We start from the raw sequence: 25,550 nt of genomic DNA on the forward strand, positions 1-25,550 counted from the left end.
AAAATAAAATTATATAAGAATTGGCTAAACTAAATCTTTTTATATTATTCAAACCAAATAAAATAAATGGCAATAAGAAAGTAATGTAAATACATATTTATTTTTTATAACAAAAATAATAGAATTAGAATAATGCATAAAAGAATAATACCTTTCTCTTGCTGAGTAAATGTTGGATTAAAAAACTTATTTAATGTATTGAGTTCAGATGTATATGTGTACTGTCGAACGATGTGCCAGTAACCTCGACTGATATCTTTAAGTCCAGATTTCAAAACTCTGTTCAAAGATATTATAACTGGAGCTTTTGTATGCACTTCACATGTCCCTTTTTCTACAGCCTGTAAAAGAGGGATTTACACTTATAATATTATGAGTCATTACTACAATGAGTAATTTACTAAAAAAAGATTTAACATAAACACATTCTACATTTCTTTTTCCATACCATGTAACGATTTCAAAGAACATGTTTAAAAAAAATCTATTTAAAAAATGATTCAATTTAAATGAATACAACAAAATCATAAGTAAGAAGTAAACTTAAAATTTTGTGTATCAAAATAAATTTTACTAAAAGAATTTCATAGTAACAAAATATAAAAAATGTAAAAGATCAAAATTAGAAAAAAAAAATCACTACATTAAAATCAAACTATCTCACATGAAGCATAAAGTTCATTAATTAAAAATGTTTAATATTTATAAAGATACATCTGAGATTGAATAATTATTTTCAAGATTATCAAACAAAAATCTTAAAAAGCATACAGCAAATAAAAAAGCAGAAAATAAATTGACCCTAAAATTTGTTTTCTTAATCTCATATATCCACACACACATTTGTTCTTATTACTCCTATATAAAACAAATATTATCTCACTTTATATCGATTTTTGTATTTTTACTTTTAAATTATAATAAATTTAAGCTAATTTTAATTTCCTGGCCAAATAAAAAATGCCAATAATCAAGGTAAAATTAAAACATAAGATGAAAATATTCTAACATCAGTGGCCACTGGTTGAAATGGAAAGTTAAAATAGGACAAAAGAAATGACTGTAACTGACAACAACACAGTATCGTCTGAAACCAATTTTAATGATAAAGCAATTTAATAGTGAAAGTAGAATACTGTCATAGAAGAGAATAATAATTTATAAAACCAAGTACTGAGAATACTACTAACTCAATGTCTCTAATAAATTGTAGCAGCAGATAATATAATTATTTATTAACTAAACAAAAAAATTATAAACATTTCTAATTGAACTAATATTAGTTCACCTCTGTTTAATTAACTAATTGTAAATCTAGATTAATTAACAATAACATTTTACAAGCCTTTACACATCTTCCATTTTCAAATGAGGTATGCTAAACCATACACCTAGTAATCATTAAAAAAAAATCCAACTATGAAAAGGGTTTTTTAGAGGGAAAGAAAACATGACAATTAATTAACTTTTGCCTAAACATATTCAAAATAAAACAAATCTTCAATATATAAACTATTGCATTAAAGAGCAAGCAAAAACAAAAATAATTTACAAAAAGAAAAAAAACTAAAACTTAAATTACTATTAAAAACAAAAATTTAACAATTAGGAATATATTTTGAGTGATATGAAAAATTATAGACCTAATGTATGTACAATATAGCAATATAGTACACAATGTATACACAATATAGCAATATAGAATAGTAAATGTTCACTAATTTATGCACAAGTAAGGTGGTACATGCAAAACTAATTTCATTACAGTCAATAAATAAATAAGAAAACAAAATATTCCAAAAGTATTCAATGACAATAAACACATGAATAAACTAAAGTCATGCCCTTAATTGCAATCTGGACAATATCAATACAATCTTCAATTTTACAAAATAATTAATAGAACTGAACATAGCACAGGAATTTCGATTAACAGATTTTTTTTCCAATAGGATAAATACAGCAGTTAATAAAATTGTTCATCCAAAATGATCAAAATACTTTCTTTCATGATAATTTAACTTATTTAAGAAATAAAATTGTTCTCAATATTTTTACTGCCATCTCCACTATAGTATTATTCTAAAAGAAAAACAAGTTTATTTTTCCCATCCCCTTAGAAACCTATTAGAACACTTTCTTAGATATAAGAAAAACTTAAATTACTACAAAAATGACAGCAATGTATCTAAAAAAAAAGTAAATCACATTTTATTCATGTTCAGTAGAAACGGTTTTTTATAAAATTACTATATAAACTCCTAAAAATATTTTACAGCAGAACGACCATAGAAAAATTTTTAAACAGCAATACTGCTGATCCTTCAGTGAATAAATTACTTAATATTACCAAGCTAATAAACAGAAATAAAAACAAAAAAAATTTAGCTTCAATATTTAAATTTTTCCATTTTGAGGGTAATCATATCATAAATTACTGATATTATCCATATAATTAGAACCTATGAACACAGATAATAATTAATTTTTTTTGACAAACATAAGCATGTTCTTTCATCTGCATGAGAGATTTTACAACCTAAGTATTAATCCTATTGTTAATGAGCAGTACTAGTGACAGCAAAAGAAGTATTCACTGAAGCCTAAACAAAAACAAACATTCATCAAATTTCAAAACAAGTTACATTAAAATTTACATCACTTTACTCTGCGTTTGGTTTTACTACACTTTCATTTTTTAATAATTTTATTATGTATGTTTTTTCTACAATGAAAACAGATACAAATCTTTGACTCTTCTGGCGCATAGCTGAATTAGATCAATTACCAGTAAAGAACTACAGCATCAATCCTTATAAAAGTTTCATAAGGTAGACTATTCTACTACCATATCATACGTTAATTTTCAGATCTCTCTTTCAACTGTTTACGACTTATTTAATTTGTAAAATTATTTTATCTTTGAAAGAATATAACATAGAAACACTGATCAAGGCTAAAGGTCTTAAATCATTAAATTATGAATGATTAAAGACATTCATAATTGCTAAGTATTTATGAACTGGTAACTAAGTACTAAGTATTTATGAAATACTTATAAGTATTTTATAAGTTATAGCTAAACTGAATTTTTTTGGAGATTACATACAAAAAAAAAATTTAATTAAACTTAATTATGTAAAAATCACAGAGATGATGTTTACAATAATTAGGTTCTCTCCCTTAACCCACCAGAGGTTGGTCTAGTGGTGAATGCGTCTTCCCAAATCAGCTGATTTTGAAATTGAGAGTTCCAGCATTCAAGTCCTAGTAAAGGCAGCTACTTTTATACGGATTTGAATACTAGATCATGGATACTGGTGTTCTTTGGTGGTTGGATTTCAATTAACTACACATCTCAGGAATGGTCGAACTGAGACTGTAAAAGATTATATTTTTTATGTATGAGTTACACTCATACGTATCATCCTCAATCATCTTCTGAAGGAGTAACTTAACGGTAATTCCCAGAGGCTAAACAGGAAAAAGAAAGCAAAAGGTTTTCTTCCTTGGCTGCTTTCCAAACTATTTTTCATTTGTAATTTCATCTAGTATTACACTATAATAGGTATTGGTGACTTGGACATCTCATTTTATTCTATTTCCCTTTCTTGTAATAGAACTTAAGAGGGACTAAATTGTTACCCAGAAACCGATTACGGGATATTTTGAAGTAAGATTCATAGATGAAAACGTATATGTTTTAAACTCGCAACTAGGCAACTGTTTAAAAAGGTTTTTGTGCAAATAATTTTTTTTTCGTCTTTTGCTTATAAAATGAAAACCGTTGGAGAAATGACTGTACATTCAAAACAAATGTTACAAAAAATTGTAAAACCTGTAAAATGATAACTTATGCGTTTTTTACTGATGCATTTCCGGCCGAGAAAATCCGGAAAACTGCTAAAAATGGTTATTTTTGCGAAAATTTCCAACTCTGTTGTTTTTGCGTTTAAAATCGCCTTTGGGGAAAATATAGGTTGATGTATTGTAGAATATGTGGGCAAAAGCTGGATTCTATCGGAAGCATGCTTTGTACATACATAATAGACATCTAAATCTTTCATGCCTTTTCACGACCGCTTAAATGAAAATTTAAAGTCGGATTCGGAAACTAGAGAAGCTAAACAACAATTCATTAATTTACTCCTTTATCAATTCAAATTCATCAATTTATTCGTTTAAATGCCGTTGAAAAATGTTTCACAAAAATATAATAGTTTTCGGAAACAACGGCAATCGGTAAGTAGGTATGCATTTTACGTTAAATCTGTTATGATAATGTGTTATTGCTTGTCAAGACGATGAAAAAAAAAAAAAAACAAGCATACAATAACTTAAAAAGTTGCTGAAAAAATTAGATTGTGTTAATATGTTTGATACGAGCAAGGCACGATCCAGCCCGCTTCGCCATGGTGCACTTCCCCACCACTGCCGAATACCATCAATACCACCGCCTCGCTCGTATTTGCCAAACTTCGGCATTTAAACAAATGGAAGTAAATTAATTTAGCTTCTCTAGTTTCCAAATTCGTTTTTAAATTTTCATTTAAGCGATCGTATGAGATCGAGTGAACGCTGCAAGAAAAGGCATGAAAGATTTAGAATGTCTATTACGCACAAAGCATGCTTTCAACAGAATCCAACTTTAAAGCACCGAATCATTTGGCACACAATTAAAAATTTGGTTGATAAAGAAGGCTGCTCGCTAGATCTTACAGTTGTGACGAGAAGACTGAATTTCAGAATGCTTCTAAACAAAAGCTTAGCTCATACAAAATAAACCTGAGCTCAGAATTTAAAATAATAAAGAATGAATTACACTTTCACTTGGCTCAAATGCAACTGGGAATTACAAAATATTGGCTTTTTAAAGTAGTGGATTTCATAAAATAGTGAAATCTAAATACTAGGGCTTTGAAAAATATTGCTCTTCAAAGTTTGCAATCTTATTAATATCTTCTTATATTCCAATCAAACATTTTTTAAGGCATGATTTTAATATGAATTTGTTGTAGAAGTTAAACATTTTCTAAATGAGACTACTCTCTCAGACTTTTAATACATCTCGCCCAGATGAGAACTACCAGTAATGTGAAATGGTGAATTAGAGTAATATTTCGACCACCAAAGGTTACTAGGTCTTATTTGCCTATAAACCACAGACTAAATAATTGAATTATTAATAATCTTATTAAGTTTTATAAACAAAAGACGTGTATTCTGGGAGTAGATAATCAAAACGTAGCAAAATGAACAAATGTTGGAAAAAAATAATGTGAAGAGACCTTTAATTGGACAGAAAATCTTTGATGAAATAAACCCACAAAGAAATCATGTTAAAACAAACATTATTTCTACTGAAGAAACAGATATAAATGTGAAGATATAACTTCCAGATCATGATTGCGAAAATAGTTCTACAGACAAAAACTTCACCGCTTTGGTGCCAAAAATAACAGATTGATAAAATTCAACTGAAGAAATTAAGAAATGACTGAAGTCTAACAAAAAAAGATTGCTGTCAACGGCATAACAAAAATTGTGGATTACCGGGCAGCAAATGACACACAGATTGTGGGGAGAAAGACAAAGTTGACTAATTACAAAAAGAGTCGCACTCGGATACTCATAAGTGTGGGACTTATAGAATTTCATTCTCACGAGAAAACATACCAAAAAATTAGTAAAAACTAAGAGAGAGTTATCACCAAACACAAAATATAATGCATGATCTAACTGTTTTGAAATCAGATAGATGTATATATTTTTTTGTAAGGCTTCAAAATCGAGTTCATATAATTTCTGCGCTGAAAGTTGTATCATAATATGCTGCACTGTATTATTATTACAAATTGATGTTGGAGGTGGTTTTTTTCTAGTCAGTAAGACACATAGTTAGAATGAGGTCAAAAAGAAAATTAGATAAACTGTGTCCATCCATTTAGCAAACCAGTTATGTTTTTTTTTTCACATTTGAACATTACAAGTTTATATTTATTATTTTCCAGTCCGTTATACTTAAAACATAAAAAATATTCAAATTAATATATTTACATTTTTAATATTGTTTTCAGTTTTTCATCAAATTTACAGTGCTTTGTGTAAATTTAACAGGCAATAATCGTACTAAAAATCAACATTTGCATTCTATATTTTATTAGAAAAATAATCACAGCCAACAAAAAAAATTTCAACATAATCTCATAACATCCAATAAATGAGCAATAATTAAATAACAACAAAAATATATAACAGTAAAATAAAATCTTCAATATCAAACAACAAGCATAGATTTAAACAATTATTGATTGAACAACTTGTGACTGCTTTTTAATCAGAATAAAAAAGGCAAAGGACAGATTTTTTTATTATTAATAATAAACGTTAGACGGTTTAGTTGTTTTTAACATAATTTTTATTGAGTATAATTTTTTTTTTAGAATCAAGTTATTTAGTGTTTGGCTGTTTGTTATACTCTAAACTGTACCAACATTTTTTCAAGTGAATTTAAATTTAAAAAATTGACATTCTGTTTTGAAAAATACCGCTTCTCTTTACTCGTGCAGAATATACTGATATGATCTTTACATACGGTTTTTGCGATGGAAGTGTTCCAGCTGCGGTGGAAGAATACCTATGTAGGAATTCTTTATTTCTTTTTCCTGTTTAGCCTCCGGTAATTACCGTTCAGATAATACTTCAGAGGATGATATGTATGAGTGTAAATGAAGTGTAGTCTTGTACAATCTCAGTTAGGCCATTCCTGAGATGTGCGGTTAATTGAAACCCAAACATCAAAGAACACAGGTATCCACGACCTAGTGTTCAAATCCGTTTAAAAATAACTGACTTTACTAGGTCTTGAACGCTGAAACTCTCGACTTCCAAATCAGCTGATTTGAGAGATGTAGGTATTCTGGATGAGTACTTCCAAACCGTAAAGTATTTTGTTGACTTTTTAATAGTATTCGTGGGAATGGTACACTTCCCAACATTCGTGTTTCATTTGAACGTTAACCGGTAAATGGGGATGAAAAGAAAACATTCTTCAGGTGGTATAGCTTAGTCCTACAACGAGAACGCAAAGAATTTCTACACGGCTTAGCAATTCACAACAACAGTATGGAAACAATTATATGCTCATTGACTGCGTCCTTATCATGTTCAGAAATTTCAACATCTCTAGCTTGGTGACCGTGCCAAACGACTGCAAATTTATCAACGGGTTATCAATAATTACCTTTTGATTCCATTCATACTATTTTCCAACGAAGCTAATTTCACCCGTAATGTCATAAACAACACACGGAATTCACATCGGTTGTCTGAAGAAAACTCAAATGCTGTAGTAAGGATCACACATTTTCGGTTTCGGTGAACCGAAATGTTTTCGATTTTTGGTGAACGTTTGGTGTGACATGATCGACAACCAATTAATAGCCCTCTCACACTAGAACAACGTGTCACGGGGAGAAATTATCTGGCATTTTTAAACAATGAATTTCTTGCAGTGCTTGAAAATTTCCCATTGGCGAAACGAGTTGAAACGTAATACCAACTATCACGTTGGTGCTCCAACAAGTTGATAAACTTGATAGAGAACCAACACATTTCACGAATGAAGACAATTAGCGGCATTGATGAATTTGACTTCTTGCCCCGAAGAGCAGTTTGAAATTCCTCTCTAATTTCTTTAATTGTTTTAGTAGAGCCTTCCTTCCTGCTTACGAAGATGACCTCTGGCTATTACTTGCAGGGTAAGTTGGCCTTCCGCTTGCCTTTAAGTACCGCGGCGTAGCTTTTCCGTTCCGCCCTAGCAGATACAGATGCTGGTACCGAGACAGAAACTGCCTCTTTATCTAAAACCTCTTAGACTTCAGTTGGCTTAGAATAAAGTGCCTCAAACTGCCAAAGCAGAGAACACACTGTCTTACACTCATTAATCCTCAGGATCACTCGTCTGAAAACCGCAGCAGAGGTGCTTCGAGTGCTATCAACAACTGCTTACATTATTTCTCAAATTGTGTTACTAGAGAGACAGAACTACCCCGAGCCTTAACGAAATCACTAATAAAACTACGTTCTGGTACCCGGGTGGACGCACCTACCCCTGACCTGATTAACTTGGCTTTTGTCATCGGAGGAGAAGACGTAAACATCCTCCACTTCCTTCCTATCGACCTTCGTTTCTAAGGCGCCTGGGTTTTCCCTTAAGACTCATCAGACTCTACAATCGACATCTTCGCCAATGCTTCCTTAAGTAAATAAGATAAGATAAGATACTCGTTAATATCTACTACTTTCGTGGGCAAGCCCACAAATATACCACGGGGGCCTGATTGCCCTCCTGTCACTCGTCGCACCTCTTAGCCGCTGCTGGATCGTTTACGCAAGAGCAACCAATTATGAAAACACTACTGCACGCGACCGACTGTCGGCTAAACCAGCTTCGTTATGAAAGCACATCTCGATTCCCCCCCCCCCGAGGGGAGAAGATCCCGCCTCAAGTGTAGTGTCCGGTCACTACACCACCCCCTCCGTTCCTAGCCAGTAGTGACTTTAACGGAGGACATCTTCTCGCCCTCAAACTGATCACATACCACAGCGTTCAGTTCAGTCCCCGCTGAGATGCCACCGATGCAGATGCCCCAAGGGACATCTACATCGACAAATTCACTCCGAGATAGTTTTAGATTTATTCCTTCCGAAGAAGACAACGGATACCTAAAGCTACTACGTCGCCCTCAGGAACTAAGGTAGAAACCTAACCGCTGAATGAAGACCCCGCGCCTAGTTCTAATCATTTAATGAGCCAATTTCATTGAATGTCTCGAATTCGAGGCAATAAAACAACAACTTTCCCACTAAAAGTGTTAATAACGAAATTTAGACCTAGTTCCCTTAAAGAATCCCGCTTTACGTTAAACTCATACGTGAGTGCAAATTTAACGGACTCCGGTCTGGTCTACAGGGAGAGGAGAATGAACGCCTACTCCAGCTCAGCTCCATCGCGGAGTCCCGCGTGACATTCACCTTCTTCCATTAACCGCCGTCGAAACGCTGCTGCATGCCACCTAAGCGGCACGCAGCCACGTCCCGCCGACAATGTCGTATGCTCATACAAACGCTCCCGTCGAAGCGCGACCGCACCCCCCGGGACAAGGAATTCCATGCCCGTTGGCAGCGACCGCAACTCCACCTACAGCTTAATTTCATTAAAATGACACCTCTTAATAATCTAACCGTGGCACGCTGCCAAAGCGCCTACCTTCGGCCAGTCAACTGCCCAGGCGGTCCCAGCCACCCAGGTTCCTATCACATACTAAATCCCTTCGGCAGTCCTGCACAGGGCGAGGAAGTGAAGGAAGCCAGCAACAATTGTCCACTCACTGCGAGTCCTCCAGTTGACTCGCATATCCAAGAAGGAGTTAATTCTCTCGAGTTTCCTAGTAACTCTGGTACGCTCAGCTTCGTACCTGGAACAACAAATGTGTAGGACATGGTCCACAGTGTCAACGACCCTACAGTCCGGACATAAGCCGGAGTCAACCAACCTAAACCTAGCCAATTTTTCCCTAAAGGCACTATGTCTGGAGAGAAACTCCGTTGTGTGCCGATTGAGGGATATCCAGCTAACCGCTCGCAACTCTCTAACATTAGGAAATATACCATGCGTATAACGACCAGTAGCAGAATCGTTCCACCTAGCTTGCCAAGAGTCAAAACCTTGGTCTTCGATCTCACGCATACGCCCTGATGTAAGAGGCCTCCCTTATTTGCAGCATACCGCTGGCTACGTTCCGTAGCCGAAATATACAGGGGTTTGATGCCTGCGATCACATAAACTGCCTCTTGCGAGACAGCCCTGTAACCGCCGACAACCGCTAACAAAAGAAGACGCTGGGCTCGTAATAGAATGTCCCTATAACATTGGCACCGCATACGATGAGCCCAGACGGGCGCAGCGTATAACATAACGGCCTCGCAGACACCTTTGTAAAGAATACGCATGGTACGGAAATTCAACCCCCAATCGGGATGGACAACTCTACGGACGCCGAAGAAAGCATCAATAGCCTTCTTCGCCACATATTGCAAGTGCTCCTTGAAGAGAAGCCTCTCATCAAGGATAACACCCAGATACTTCTGAAGAGTGACATACCTAATGGGAAGGCCGTCCATCTCAACTCGCGGGTGACGGCTAGCCGGCCCTTCAAAAAAATCATAGTGGTTTTCTCCGCACTGAAAACCATCTTATGCTGAAGACTCCACATACCGAGAATCTTACATGCCTGTGCCGCTCTGAGCTCGATCTCAGCACGCGAACCGCCCTCGACCAGCAGCAGCCCATCGTCGGCATAAGTCACGACGCGACAACCGCCAGGCAAGCGCAGCCGCATGAGAAAATCAAACTCGACGATCCAGACGAGTGGACCTAGAACACTGCCCTGTGGACATCCTTTTGTCTTTCTTACTTGCGAACTGCCGTCGCGAAGGACAACAGTTCTGTCGCTGAAGTAGCTCGAGAGAGTCCTAATCTCATCTCGCGTGCAACCACACTTCTGTAACTGAAACAAGGCAGAGGGCCACCACAAGTTATTGAATGCCCCGGATATGTCCAAGAAGACACAAAGTACATATTTGCACTGCCTGAAGCCAGATCCATTACCCTAAGAATCGCGTCCTCCGTGCTCTTCCCGAGTCTAAAGCCCATCAGCATGTGATTTGATGTCAACCTACCAATGATGCAGAGGTAGAACCTCTGAACCTTCTCGAAAACCTTTCCAACTACTGGCAAGAGCCTCAGAGGACGGTAAGAAGAACTGACGGTGGGGTCCTTGTCGCCACCCTTGAATAACAGCTTCAAAATACCACGTTTCCAACATGCTGGGACGTACCCAGCGAACAAACACCTATTGAAAACCCTAGTCAATGGGCCAAGAATCACAGGCAGGGCGCGAACAAGGAGCTCCACAGTAATACCATCATATCCGGGGGCTTTATTCCTAGCCAGGCTACAAATTACTAGGCGGACTTCCGCCTCAGTAATTTCTGAAGACACAGAGTCAGTGTTGAAACCTACAACCTCCGCTCGAACTCGCCGATAATACGAGGTCTCACCAACCTCGCTATAATCAGGGAGCAGATCGTCCATCAGATGAGAGAGGACACGATCGTTCTCAATTACAACGCCGTCTTGGGACGGGAGAGCCGACAGAAGACTGTCTTTTTTCCACTTATGTCCAAGTACTCGATAAACAACACCCCATGGGTATTTATTTCCCTGGTCTAGAACAAAAGAGCCCAACGAATCACTCTTCGAAGACCTAATTCTATGAAAATACTCGGTCCTCTTCTGACGATACTCCGCAAACAGGGCTGCACGCCGGTCAGGATCACGCGCACGCTGTGCGGTTCTCCTGAGTCGGCCCACAGCCTGTTTTATCGCAGTCAAGCCCCGAGTCCACCAACCAGCTACTCTCTCTCGACCCGTGCTCCGGGGGATAGAGAGTTCAACCACTGCAGAAGATAAATTCTCTGCCAGGTTATCTAATGGGACCTCGTCCAGGGTACGAGTAAAAACCCGCATCCTGGCCGCAAAAATGTTAGAAAACTTGGGCCAATCCGCCCGCCTGTGCAGGAAGCGCCCCTGCTGAACAGGAGCGTCCGCCCTACAGAAATCACACAGCCCACCTATCCAATCAAAAACTATGAGCCGATGATCGCTTTCACAATCATCGACTACCGACCAGTTTAGAATCCGACCAGGAATATCCTTGCCAATGGTAACATCAATGTTGGAACCATGGAAGGCCCTCCGCAATCCGACTGCGCTGGCGAAAGTAGACAACTCGCCGGCTACACTGAATACTTCGAACTGATGCTGCGCGATGAAGCCTTCTAGTAGTTCACCGCCGTCGTCTGCGATCCCACTGTGCCAAAGAAGCGATTTGGCATTCGCATCAACTCCTATAAGAATAGGACGACCCGCTACCAGCCTGACAATTCTATCCCATCTTTCCAAGTGTTGTTCAGTGGGATCTCTGTACTGAAAGTACGAGCTAACCACAACTAGGTCAAGACCATCCACGGCAAGCTTAACGACGACGTGATACGTGTCAGAGGCCTGCCGTATGAAGACGCTATCTATTGACTTCCTGCACAGAACGGCGGATTTTCTATAGCCAACATATACCTTATTCCAGCTTGAAAAACCTGGCAGATCACCCTTGACAACGTACGGGTTTTGCAGAAGAAGAACATCGTGGCTCCGATTTTCAACGACCTCACCTAACTCAACTTGTTCAGTTAGGTGATAACACATCTGCATCGGTAAATTCACCCCGAGATAGTTTTTGAGTTTATGTCTTCAGAAGAAGACAACGGACACCTGCAGCTACCACGTCAACCTCAGGAACTAAGCTAGAAGCCTAACCGCGGAATGAAGACCCAACGCCTAGCTCTAACCATTTATGAGTCAATTTCATTGAATGTCTCGGATTTGAGGCAAACTAACTACTGCAACAACTTCCCTACTAAAGGTGTTAATCACAGCGTAAATTTGGTCCTAGTTCCCTTAAAGAACCCCCGCGTTATGAAAGCACATCTCAATTCCCCCCCCCCCCCAGAGGGGAGAAGATCCCGCCTCGTAGCGTGTCCGGTCGCTACACCACCCCCTCCGTTCCGAGCCAGCAGTGGCTTTAACGGAGGACATCTTCTTGCCCTCAAACTGATCACATTCCACAGTGTTCAGCCCGGCCACGGTGAGATGCCACCGATGCAGATGCCTCGAGGGACATCTACATCAGTAATCCGCCACGAGAGATAGTAATGAGTTCTGCCTTCCGAAGATGACAGCTGACACCTAACGCTACCCTCAGGAACTAAACAAAAGAACCTACTCGCGGTAGAAAGAAGACCCAGCGCCTACCACAATAAGCCTAAACTACACTACACCCCTAGTGCATAAATGCATCAAGTATGCCACTACAGCATATCAGCAAAATTCAGTCACCGAAACAGATCGTAATAATTTAAGCGATTGGAGCACAGCCAGTACAATAAACCTAGTCCCAGAGGTCCTCAGGTCTGGTCCGTCGGGAGCTGAGTATAACCTCTAATCTCCCACTACAGCTCCAGGTTAGAGGGCCGCTCGGAATACGACGCCCTTAATAAGTGTGCACTCCAATTCGACAAATCGCCATGCTAAAATCAGTAATCGTGCTCGGGGAGCGAACTCCACGGGCACAACCTCCATTGAGACTAGATAGAATCTAATTAACTAATGCCCGCAAACGGATCGTAATAAATTTAAGCGATCGGAGTACAGCCGCTAGCACAATAAACCAAGTCCCAGAGGTCGTCAGGTCTGATCAGGAGCTGAGTATAACCTCTAATCTCCCACTACAGCTCCATTTTAGAGGGCCGCTCGGAAAACACCCTGGTTGATCGCAACCAATTCCACTCATTACTCCCTTAATAAGTGTGCACTCCGATCAGACAAATCGCCATGCTAAAGTTAATAATCATGCTCGGGGAGCGAACTCCCCGGGCACAACCTCCATTGAGACTAATCTAACCGAGGATGGTGCCAAAGCGCCTACCTCTGGCCAGTTAAACTGCCTGGGCGGTGTCCTAGCCACCCGAGAGTCCTACTGGACAAGGCCCCGTAAACGCCAACACAGGTGCGAGAAGCAACAGGCTAGTCAAGTAATTATACAGCAGCGCAAGCCGCTAGGATACCTAAACTCTGCCAGGTCAACACCCTCAAGAAAATGCCGCAACCCAGTCCAAGACTGGGACTGAAAAACCTAAAAGCCAGATCCACTCACCTCCGATGCGGAATCGACTCTGCAAGCAGAGCCAGCACCACCAGAAACCCGCGGTCGAGAAATAAGACTGCCAAAGAAGCGATTTGGCTTCGCAGTAACAAAAACATACAGCCTTCCGCATCCGAAATAGGTGGATCATCTTTAAAGGACAACTGAACGACCTGGCAGATCGCCCAACTAACGATGGGCGGTGTTGAAAAACAACTTCGAGACCCCTAACACAACTTTCCTAGCCCTGTGTGCAAACACAATGCCTCAAAGAAGGATACTAATTAGCCAAGGAATTGAAATACAATTCTACCGCACGTAAGTAACAGCCACAGTCCTTACTGTTGACCGAATGCTTGCACTCTTTGCGCAACCTTTTACAGTTGACGCAAGATTGAGCCTCGGCTTTCTGCGAGCAGTCGTCGCGCTTGTGATCTTCCACGCCACAATGCGCGCAGAAAGACGCATACTTACAGAATTTGGCCCGGTGGCCAAAACGACAACACTTGAAGCACCGTTCCTCATCAACGTACTCCTTAACCCTACAGGAAGTAAAATCGACATACAACCTACCCTCACACACAAACTTCTGAAAGAGACTAGTACCGAGCTCAAAAACACCGTGATACCGCTGGGCATCCCGCTTTCCGGTCTTGTAGAGTAGCCTATACTCTTTGGTAAAGTCGGCCTCATCCAACTCGGTGTTCTGCTCCCTCACGAGAGACAGAACTTCCTTATCAGATAGCCGCCGGTCAATGTCGTAGACAATGACCCGGGGCCTACGCTTCCGCTTCGGGTCGACCTTAACCTCGAGCTCCTTCACCACGGGAGACTCCTGGATGACTCGGACTGTCTCCGTGTCATCTGCAACCACCACTAAACCCTTACTAGTCTCCCTAATTTCCCTAATCTTGAGGTTCTTTCGGGCCCTACGAAGAGCGACCTGAAAGTCCTCCTTGAGTTGTCTACTAGTTTTAGTAGACCCCTCAGGCTTGTTAACAAAAAGTGCCTCGGGCTGCTTCGAGGTTTGACTAGCCTCACGCCTTCCCTTGACAACATCGGTGAAACGCCTTTGCTACCTATGAGCCGGCGTCGGGACAGTAACTACTTTGACCTCTGCGGTCTTAGAGGCCAATTTCTCGTAGCCATCTGCCAAGGCAGACAGCACACCCTTAACATGCCGCAATCGCGGCAACAACCTGCCCCTCGCACTAGCGCTGACCCTCTTGGGACCTTCGATAAAATCGAAGAGATAGTCTAGGCTCTGTTGAGCCGCTGCCAGCATAGCTCCAGAGCTGCCAGGTTGACCTTTGGCAGCCAAGAAATCCTCCACCAAAGGATCATTCTTACACTCCCGGGTGGGAGCACTTACCATCTCTACCTCAGAGAGCTCACTCTCCGAGCAAAAGAGGAACGGTGAAACCTCCGCTCTCCTCTTGCACCCAGGCCAAACTACCAGCTGGTCATCAAGACTGGCCAGACGACTGCCCTAGCCTGCCTACTGTCTGGACGAGACATACTCGCTGTATTCCTTCTACTAAGACTCTGGGCGAACCCACGAATGTGACGACTACCCGCAGCGAACCACGGACAGCTGGGGACCTTCTTTATTCCCCTGTCACTCTTTAGACCTCTTAGCCGCTTCTGGATCGATTGAGTGCAATACTGAACACGTACGGCACAAAACCACGGATAACGGCCCTCGCTCTGAAAAGAGCTCAAGCAGGACTAGAGAAAGAACAAAAACATTCCCTTGCTTGTTACCGGGACTTACAACCAGAAGTCGTTGCCACCTTTCAGCCCCGATGAGGCGGGTACGCGCCGTATAAAGCTCACTCCGTTCACCTCCCGTAGAAAGTGAAATGACAAGTCTAAAAATAGAAAGCACTAACTGTGATCGCAATCCCACAATTCAGTAAGCCTGAAACCACTGAAAGGTCCACACTCGACCAGCAGCCAAAAAACACCAAAAAGCACAAAAACACCAAAAGAGTGATGTTTTGAAAGCACAACAAGAAAGCAAGTTTACACCTATAATATGCCTTAAAAATTTCAGTTATGACTTCATTTCTCCGGGGAAACTGAAATTTTCGCTAGCCGTAACTCGATAACAAATCGTTTTCAGGCATATATTTGTATGAATTTTTTTCTTATTTAGGTTCTAGAATCAGTTCCCAAATTATTACCCTTTCCTCCTGATTCACCCGGTTTATATATATGCGAGTACATATAAGGTAATATGCTAGAAAAAAAAAAGAAAGAAATATACTTCAGAAAAAATGTTTGTAGACGATTCTCACTATTGAGTGGCACAATAGGTCTGAAACAACTGATGAAGAAGCTCTGATTTTCTAAAAGTATATTGCCATGTAACTAGAAAATGTATCTCTTTTTAATTTTCAAATCTTTTCTGTAATTTTTTTTTTAATAAAAGGTATATTTTACAGTAAGAATAAGCTATATATATTAACACAAGCTGGCATTTTGGAACACAACCTGAGTAAAAACTTCTCCTAACTTGTCTGTGATGTTTTCAGTTAGCTCCTAACTCTAAAGTACATGAGACATTACTTTTTTCATAGCATTTGATTATGACCAACAATTACACAAACTGCAAGGTCTTATGAATCAGATTTCTCTAAAAAAAACTGTTTGGAACTCTGTGTTATATTACGATACCTTTTCAAACAATATGAATGAAAATTAATTCTATAGCTTGTAAAACCCTCATTATTAAACGTAACATAAAGAATCCAACAAGAACTTACAAGTAATAATAATAATAATAACAAATAAAACTGTTTTTTTTTTTTAAGTCATAATAAACATATTTATGTTAATTTGATTAACTGCAAATTTGACATAATTTATCACTTTTATGCAATACATCAGTGATAACAGCCTACTATTACGCACAATAGTGTGTATCACATACAATTAAGTAAGTTCATGTTTCCATATGGCTTTACATATTATTTTATAAAATAACATAAAAAAAAAATTACTAACACTTTCAAAATTAATGGTCAAAATTCCATGCTATATTCATTTCAATACATGAATAAAAATATAAAGTTATAAACAATAACATTAAAATACAACAAATATTTGTTGTACAAAAATCAAATAACCAATTGTTTCTAATTTTTTAGCAACAAATCTTTAGTTATAAAAGTCTACATTTTCATACTGTATTCTTTTCTGGTTTTTTCAACAGTCAACAATCATGCAACAATGAAACTGAAAGTAATACACCATTAGGTTTTTTGTATGTACATGACAAAATTCAATAATAAAGAATGCAAAAAGTAAGCTAAAAGTAATTAAAGGGAAAAAGAAACAATAATTAAAAAAGCATAAAAAACCTTTTACATAAATAAATCAAGATTTTATGTTTTACCTGTATGCATTTAAATATCTTTGAAATAAAAACCAACTGCAAAGCTTATTATGCACTCAGTACAGTACATCATTATCAGTTATTTATAGAATATACTCCAACGTAAATTCATCATTGAAAACCCATATAAAAATATAGTTTATCTGCCATAAATCTACATTTATTAAAATCCAGTATGTATAGTGGGGTTTTATATATGAGATAAAAGAAATGCTAAGATGAGAAGTATTAGAAATCCAATGTCTACACCATGAACAGAACTTGAAACCTACAAAAAAGTAATTAGCCAGAAGGCTATCTCAAATAAACATAAATGTAACTCAGAGCTCTACCAATTACCTAATTAACAATTCAGTTCTACCCCACGAGAAGAATTTTTCTGTCTTTTTTAGGCAATGAAAATGCTAAATTTTCATATACCTAAAATTAAATTCATTTAGACCAAATTAAATTTATTTAAACATAAAATTATATTCTTGGTATTAGAATGAAATTAGTTAATTTTTAGTACAGCTGATTATCCTTGCACATTTCACTTGAAAATCCAGAAATTTACCAACAATAGTAATTCAAATTGATACATACAAAGATCATTTTTATAAATACATATGAACAGTTATAGCACAACAACTATCTGAATACATGAAATTATTCTTTCAAAAAAATAAATTAGCTTCCAATCATAAATTAAAAACAGCTATCTAATCAAAATATTTAACCCAATATCAATAAGTTAACTGTAGAAAATCACCTAAAAAAGAACAACATTCAGAGATAGGTTTCATGGTTTTAGATTATATAAAAACCACACGAATTTTTTTTCGGGAATCAGTATAGTAGTAATTGAAAATTTTTTTATAATAAGCTTAATAATTAATATAAAAGTGGTCAAACAAGTTTTACTCAGAAATATGCAGGATGTACAACTGCAGTCCACCTCCTCATCTAGAATGCATTATTCAAGGAGATAAATGAAATACAATTACAAAAGTATAAATAACAACGTTTTTCAACAGCAAATAACAGTGACTCACTAACATATTAACAAACCAACAAAAATACAATAAAATTTTATTTGATTAAAATAAAGTGAAACTGTTTTTAGAATTACTTTACTCTAACATCAATTTTATAGAAGCTTAGTAAATCTTAAAAATAAATTTTAATTTACGGTACTACAGCATTAATTACATACACTATCAAAAAAATACAGCTTTAAAAACATTCACTAATTTCAAAAATAAACATTAAGTAACGATGATCTTTCTATAAATTATAGTCTAAAATCATATTTTATACACAACAAACTATGAAAAGAACTGTTAAAATCAATAATTTATTCTCTGTTGAAGTTAATAATTTCTAAATCTAAAAAATCTTATGTGGACACCATGACTTCCTCGTACGCCTATTAAATTACATATACACATTTTTTCTGTACTTCATTTAAACTTATTTCATTTGAAAGTGAGATACAATTATCCAATTCTTTAATTAAGTGGAAAGTTACATAATTGTATTTTGGTAGATACCACACTGCAGCACATTTTTTAGTGGTGTCCACATCAGGAGTTTACATTTGTTTTGTTTCATGTCGTTCAAGTAGTTATGTGGTGTAAGTGAGAACATGTTGGATCCGAAACCATGGACATATCAGTATGAATCCGAAACATATTGATTTATTAATAATTATTAACTTCTATAAAAATTTTGAATTAAAATTAAAAGTACACAAAATTTTATTTTATTAATAACTGCTGATTTTTTTTTTGTTATTATTGAATTACTATTTATAGAAATATTAATTCAATAATAACAAAAAAAGATCAAAATATTTCATTAATTAAAATTTAAATTGGTTATAACTCTGGAACCAATGAAAATAGGTACCACTTATGATAAATTGTTGAAAAGCTCTCAATGAGAACTTATTCCTGCCGTTAAGAAAAAGTCAAAAATCCATTTTATTTTTTGATTTTGGGCTTTTTTGGACACTTTTGGTCCTGTCGATTGCAATCAAAATGGGAGGTGCAAATCTTTTTCGTAATTCTTCACCCCCCAAAAAAACAATGTTTTAAAAAATGGGCCAAAAATCGATGTATTTTTAATATCCAAAAAGAATTCGGTGGGAATATGCATGTTTACTGAACATGCAACTAACCTACGCTCGCTTCGATCGCTAACTTCGACTAATTAACAGTAATTAACAGTTTTTTGATTATTTAAACAATAAATAATTGCAATAATTACTGAATTTATTAATCTAACCAAACTTAACCTACGCTCGCTTCGCTTGCTAACCTCGACTAACAGTAATTAACAGTAATTATTGGTACTTACGTATTAACGCCAACGCAGCTACAGCTTTATTTAAAAACAAAGTAGTCAATCGGATTTCGGTGGGAAATGGGCTGATATAGAGTTTAACATAGATTCAAAACAGTCTCTTTATTAATTTTAATAAATGGTTATTTATATTTATTTATTTTATAAAAATAATTTAACCAAACTTAAGCTACGCTCGCTAACCTTGACTAATTAACAGGAGTGTTTTGATTATTTAAATAATAAATAATTGCAATAATTACTGAATTTATTAAATAAATACTCAAAAAATTACGGTGATAATTAGTCAAGGTTAGCGAGCGAAGAGAGCGTAGGTTAAGTTTGGTTAAACTATATTTATAAAATAAATAAATATAAATAACCATTTATTAAAATTAATAAAGAGACTGTTCATTTTCCGCCGAAATCCGATTGACTACTTTGTTTTTAAATAAATCTGTAGCTGCGGTGACGTTAATACGTAAGTAGCCGAAAAGGAAACTATTAACGAAACTGCAACAATAACCACAAATACTCGGAACAAGAAAAACACAACCGTAATCATGAGCTGAACCTAACCTAATTAATTATTTATTACTTAAATAATCAAAACATTACTGTTGATTAGTCAAGATTAGCGAGCGTAGGTTAAGTTTGGTTAATTATATTTTCATGATTATATCTTTAAATATGTTTCACTAAGATGTAAGAATTTTTTTCGATTTTCATTGTGTTCATCTGTTATTTGTATCATATGTAAATTTTTATTATTTTTCTATTTTCCGACACCTAAAATACGCCATTAAATGAATAAATATTAAAATAAATATTTTGAATGTATTTCTGTGATTTCGGGGTGAGGCACCTCAACTAAATAATTACCAAATTTATTTGTATAAATATTAAACTTCTGCTGCGGTGGCGTTAATACGTAAGTACCTAATATTTTGATTATTTATATAATAAATAGCGAAGCGGGCGTAGGTTAAGTTTATAAAATAAATAAATATATATGTTTATAAAAATGGTTATTAGGTTATTTCTCAACCTATTTATTGTTAATATCAATATTTCTTGCTATTTTCAGTTATCCCCAGATGAAAAACTTGTAAACTTTGGGGGGGAGAAACGGAAAAGTACAAATTTTTATTTTTTTTATTTTTAAACATGCATATTCTCAGCTACTTCTTACTGGATATTAAAAATACATCGATTTTTGTCTAATTTCTTAAAAAACTAGGTTTTTTTTGGGGGGGGGAGATCCGGGAGGTGGACAACTAGATCTTAAAACGGTCCTAAATCCAAAATTTCAACATTCTACGGTTAATCGTTTTTGAGTTAATCGAGATACATACGTACGTACAGAAGTCACGCCGAAACTAGTTAAAATGGATTCAGGGATAGTCAAAATAGATATTTCCGTTGATATCTGAAAACCAAATTTTTTTCGCTATTACAATACTTCCTTTACTTCGTACACGTAAAACTCTTTAAGAATTAACTCGCTCTCATTTTTCCTTATCCTGTTACTCTTTAATTCCAATTATAAATTCATATATCTATTGTAGTTTTATTAAAAAAAAAAACAAAGAAAGCAATCATGATAAATGATAAAAAGCAGACCGACACTATTGGCAAATCATAGTTCATCAGAACGGAATAAATAAAATACAACAACTACTTAAGAAAAATGTTATAGTTATGTTAGCAAAAATATACCCAAACCACAACTGTAATGGTAAAACCGAATTTTGGATTTATGCTTTTTTAAGAAGGAAAATAAGATAAAACTAAATTTCAAAATAAATCAGAAAAAATAAATTAAATATTGCAATAGAATTATTCAATAGTCCAGTAGTTCACAAACGTTTTCAATTCTCAGTGCCCTGGCTGAATCCACATTTTCTCAAGTTGCCCCCTTTGTCAAATCTAACAAGTTCAATTTGCAATAGTCAATTTTTTGCAAAGGTCAGGTAAAAATAATAAAATACATTTAGATCATAAAAAAATTGTTATTGAACAATTTCAACTAATAAAAATAATTACCCACTATAATAATTAGTTAATTATAATAATTATGTGTCAATTGCCATACATTTTCTAAAATCATGGAATTAAACTGTATACAGCCATCTTCATTTCCTTCTCTACATTGATTTTAGCACAATACTTAAATTTTATCACACCATCTGCCAAAAACCAAGCTTCCAACAAATATGACATCACAAATTGAATTAAAATTCTCTGAGCTTTACAATCACTTAGTAGGAGTAGGCATTAATCTCTTCCAGACATCCAAAATTTACTTAATTTTGCAATGCTAAATTTTGTTTTCAATTGTCACAAGACAACTCAAACAAGATTCTCTTTTTCTGTAGCAATAAATTCAGTTGGATTAAAAAGATCTTGAATCCATGCAAATTTATTGATATTTGAAAATGTTCCTCAAAGCTGATCGATTAGTTTTCTTCAAATATGAATTTCATACTTTAGAGAAATCAACAGCATTGGAGATCAAAAATTGTTTCAAAAAGCTGGTACATTATTTGCCTCTATCTACATTATTTTTTCCATAGTTTTACTTTTTTAAAGCTAAACTTTTCTCAATAGACTTTAAAAAGGTGCATGTTGCTTCCCTGCAGAAAGAGATTCAGAGCATACAGCTTTTCAAAAATGTTACATAAATAAGCTAGTTTTACTAAAAAACTTTGATTCACAAAATGTTCGATATGCTTGTGCTCTTCTTTTTAAGAAAAATATAAATTTCTTGTCGCATTCAAAATACTATACAATAATTTCCAAAAGAAAACCATCGCCAAGTGCTGTAGTACAACAAAGACAAGTTCGGAACTCATATTCTCACAGTTTTATGAAAAATCTTGCATTCAACGGCCATGTTTTTATAAAGTTTACTATATACACTTCATATTCTAAGACTTGGTTCAATGTAGGTCTCAGATGTTTTGACATGAATGCTTGCTTGTGGATAATGCAGTGGGTCATAGTGTTTCAGGGCCTTTGCTAATATATACTATGGAGTATAAGCACTTATATAGAACAAGTATACAATCAGTACAGATACCAACACATTTGGTAGACTCCAAACATTTTGGGATATAAAAGTATCAAGAGTCTTGGGCCTTGTACTTCTACAGAAGAAAAGATCTTCTCCAACATTATTGCCATCTATAAAGTGTACACAGCAAATCAAGTGAAGCATATCACTATTATTAACTGTGGCCACATCCAGTCCAAATTCCTTCCCTTTTAATTTTTCAATTACTTGATCATTAAAGTACTCCACTACAAACTGTATTCTGTGGCGGATGGTGAAATTGGATAAAGGCACTTTTGAAAGTAGCTTCCCAGCAGATTCACTGACAATAATATTCACCATATCTACAGCAGCCAGTATAAGCAGTAGAAAAAGTAGAATGAAAAAATTTTTTTTGTTGTATTACAGTAATATTGAAAATTAAATACGAAATGATGAGGACTTACAACTAACAGAAAAAATAGTAAAGAAAAAAAGTTTGAAGCAGCAGAATCTTGAATAAATAGATGATGGGGGTCATAATGCAAGTAGGCATCTAATCTAGGGTTACTTAATCTCATAAGTAAACCTAGATGTAGTACAAGAATTAAAAAATTAGTACAAGATTAAAAACCTGTACAGGAAACAGACTGGAATTTATAAAACAGGTAACTGGGTACATACAATGTAGTAACTGTGCTGATGTTAACACGTTAAAATAGCTTCCAAATCTGAGATCCACTTTATTATAAACCTAATCATCAGACAAAAGATTCCAGTGCCTATATACTAATACAAGTACTACAAATCACTAATAAAAGTGACTTGTAGACTGAGATAGAGCATATCATAATTACTAATGTTCCTGAACTTCCATTTGTCTTCCTCCTACAGTATGACATGAATTCAATCTTTTACGTTATTCTACTGATATAAGAGAGTACCAATATTCAAACACTTTGAAGCAACATTAGTACATTATTATGAACAAATTAATTAATACAATGATAGCCACTAAAAATGTAGATCAATTAGGTGAAAATAAAACATCTTCTAAAAGAAATATAATGTAAACTAAGGTACAGAATCTAGTTAAAACAGAAACTAAAGCTGAAAAATAACATGAAAAATGATAAATGTAGTTATGACATGAATTATGAATATATATTTTAGATCGTACATTATTACAGCAGATTGATGAATGGCCTGATAATGTATTGTTGGGTGACAAATTACCACCCAAAAGCAAATATATTTTACTTTATATGTTTGATACTAAATAACTTAAAACTTATCCATACAAATCAAAATTACATATATAAAAAGTATTAAATAACATTTAACAAACCAAAAGAGATTGTAAGAACCAACCACAAAAAATTTCAAGTTTTTTGTATAAACCAAACAAGGCAAGAGAGAGAGAGAGACAACGGAAGGTTTAACAAAAACAAAAAATTTACAAATATCAAAATGAGATAAGAATTATAATTATTTTTAATAATAAGCATAGCAACACATTGGCAAAAAAACCACCTGAATGTTAAAAACTAATAGAATTATATAATTCAAAAAGAGCAAGTTTAAGATGAACCAGAGAAAAATGAATCGTGTAGTAAAATCCTATTAGGACTAGGTTTGTGGCTTTTGGATTTGGAGAATTAAAGTTAATATGGTTGTGGAAGGAAAAAATACAAGGAGACAGATTAAAACACATTAACTGAGACATTTATTGAATTTTATAAATATAATTGCTCATCATGGCAAACTAATTTTTTTATGGGCAAGTGAGATATATTAAAGTAATAAGCTGGTTCACTAAACTTCTGTAAATTACAACCCTAAAAAACATAATAAAAATACCAAACATGCATAACAAATAAAGATATGATACTAACAATTCATGTCCAATATGATTTAAACCGAAAATCTTACTTAAAAGTAATCATACAACTTAATAGTAATTTTATTGTCAACCAGATGACTAAACGGTATAAAACGTTTTTAATTATTAGGCAGATGGTTGTTTACACGCCACTGAATGGTTCCATTATCAATAATGCCACTTAATTAAAACAAAGCAATATATCTACAATATAAAAAAACGATCAAGAGCCACTTACCTCAATTTCTGCTAACAAACGAACTGAAAATTAATCGAATGATTAATCACCAAATATTATTCCCACAATAACGCAAAATACGACAAATATTGCATAACTGTAACCTCACATCTGTTGAAATATTTTCGTAACATAAAAAAATTATGAAAAATTAATGTAGAAAAACATAAATAAGTTAAAAATAATAAGTTAAACTTTAGTAATGTTCAACGGTAGTGCAGGAACTACAAAAAAAACCCTACTTTAAACACTAAAAAGTCTTCATACAACAGGACAAACAAAAATCATATGATTGACCTTTGCTAGTTATAAAAAAGCCATACCAAGTTTACACACTCCTGGACATCCTTAAATATGCATTCCTTTGTCGTGAGGTCACATTTATTAGACCTCATATTTAATTAATTAAAACATATTATAAATTACTTTCAAAAACAAAACTAAATCAACTTTAACGAGCTGCAGACGACATAATTACTAAGCTGGGATCATATGTAAATATCGATTCGGATTCTCCACGGCTACTATAATAACGTAATTTAGCTATGCATTACCAATAGATACATAAGATAGCAAAAACTTATTTATTACTAAGCATTATTGACACATTTATTGGAATTCTGCTTTCTACAAATGTTTAAGTTATATTATATATATAATATTTTGAGATTTACGGTATTCCAGGGGTATGACGTCACAATGTATAAATTTTACCTAGCACTACCATACTTCATATACTGGCGCCATATTTAAATATTGTGCAACGCAACATCGATTTGTTTCTAATGTCTTGTAACAATATTACACAATGTTTTCTGCAAAACGTGTTATATTACATTCACAACTGC

The 25,550-nt window shown here is 35.3% G+C and overlaps 1 protein-coding gene across 1 annotated transcript in view; it reads right to left on the reverse strand.

Moving 5' to 3' along the window:
- The window catches only part of prd1 (pleckstrin homology domain-containing protein pruning defect 1), an 89,440-nt gene extending 64,233 nt beyond the window's left edge, over positions 1–25,207 (reverse strand). Inside the window, exons 1-2 of the mRNA XM_075355146.1 lie at positions 25,026–25,207; positions 152–341 (exon numbers count right to left, since the gene is read on the reverse strand). Of these exons, the coding sequence (XP_075211261.1) occupies positions 152–341; positions 25,026–25,097 (262 nt within the window). The 5' untranslated portion in view covers positions 25,098–25,207. The remainder of the gene's footprint in view (positions 1–151; positions 342–25,025) is intronic.
- Between the last annotated feature and the right edge of the window lie 343 nt (positions 25,208–25,550).

The sequence above is a fragment of the Lycorma delicatula genome, chromosome 2 (genome assembly GCF_047948215.1).
Source record: "Lycorma delicatula isolate Av1 chromosome 2, ASM4794821v1, whole genome shotgun sequence".
NCBI classification, from domain to species: Eukaryota; Metazoa; Arthropoda; class Insecta; order Hemiptera; family Fulgoridae; genus Lycorma; species Lycorma delicatula.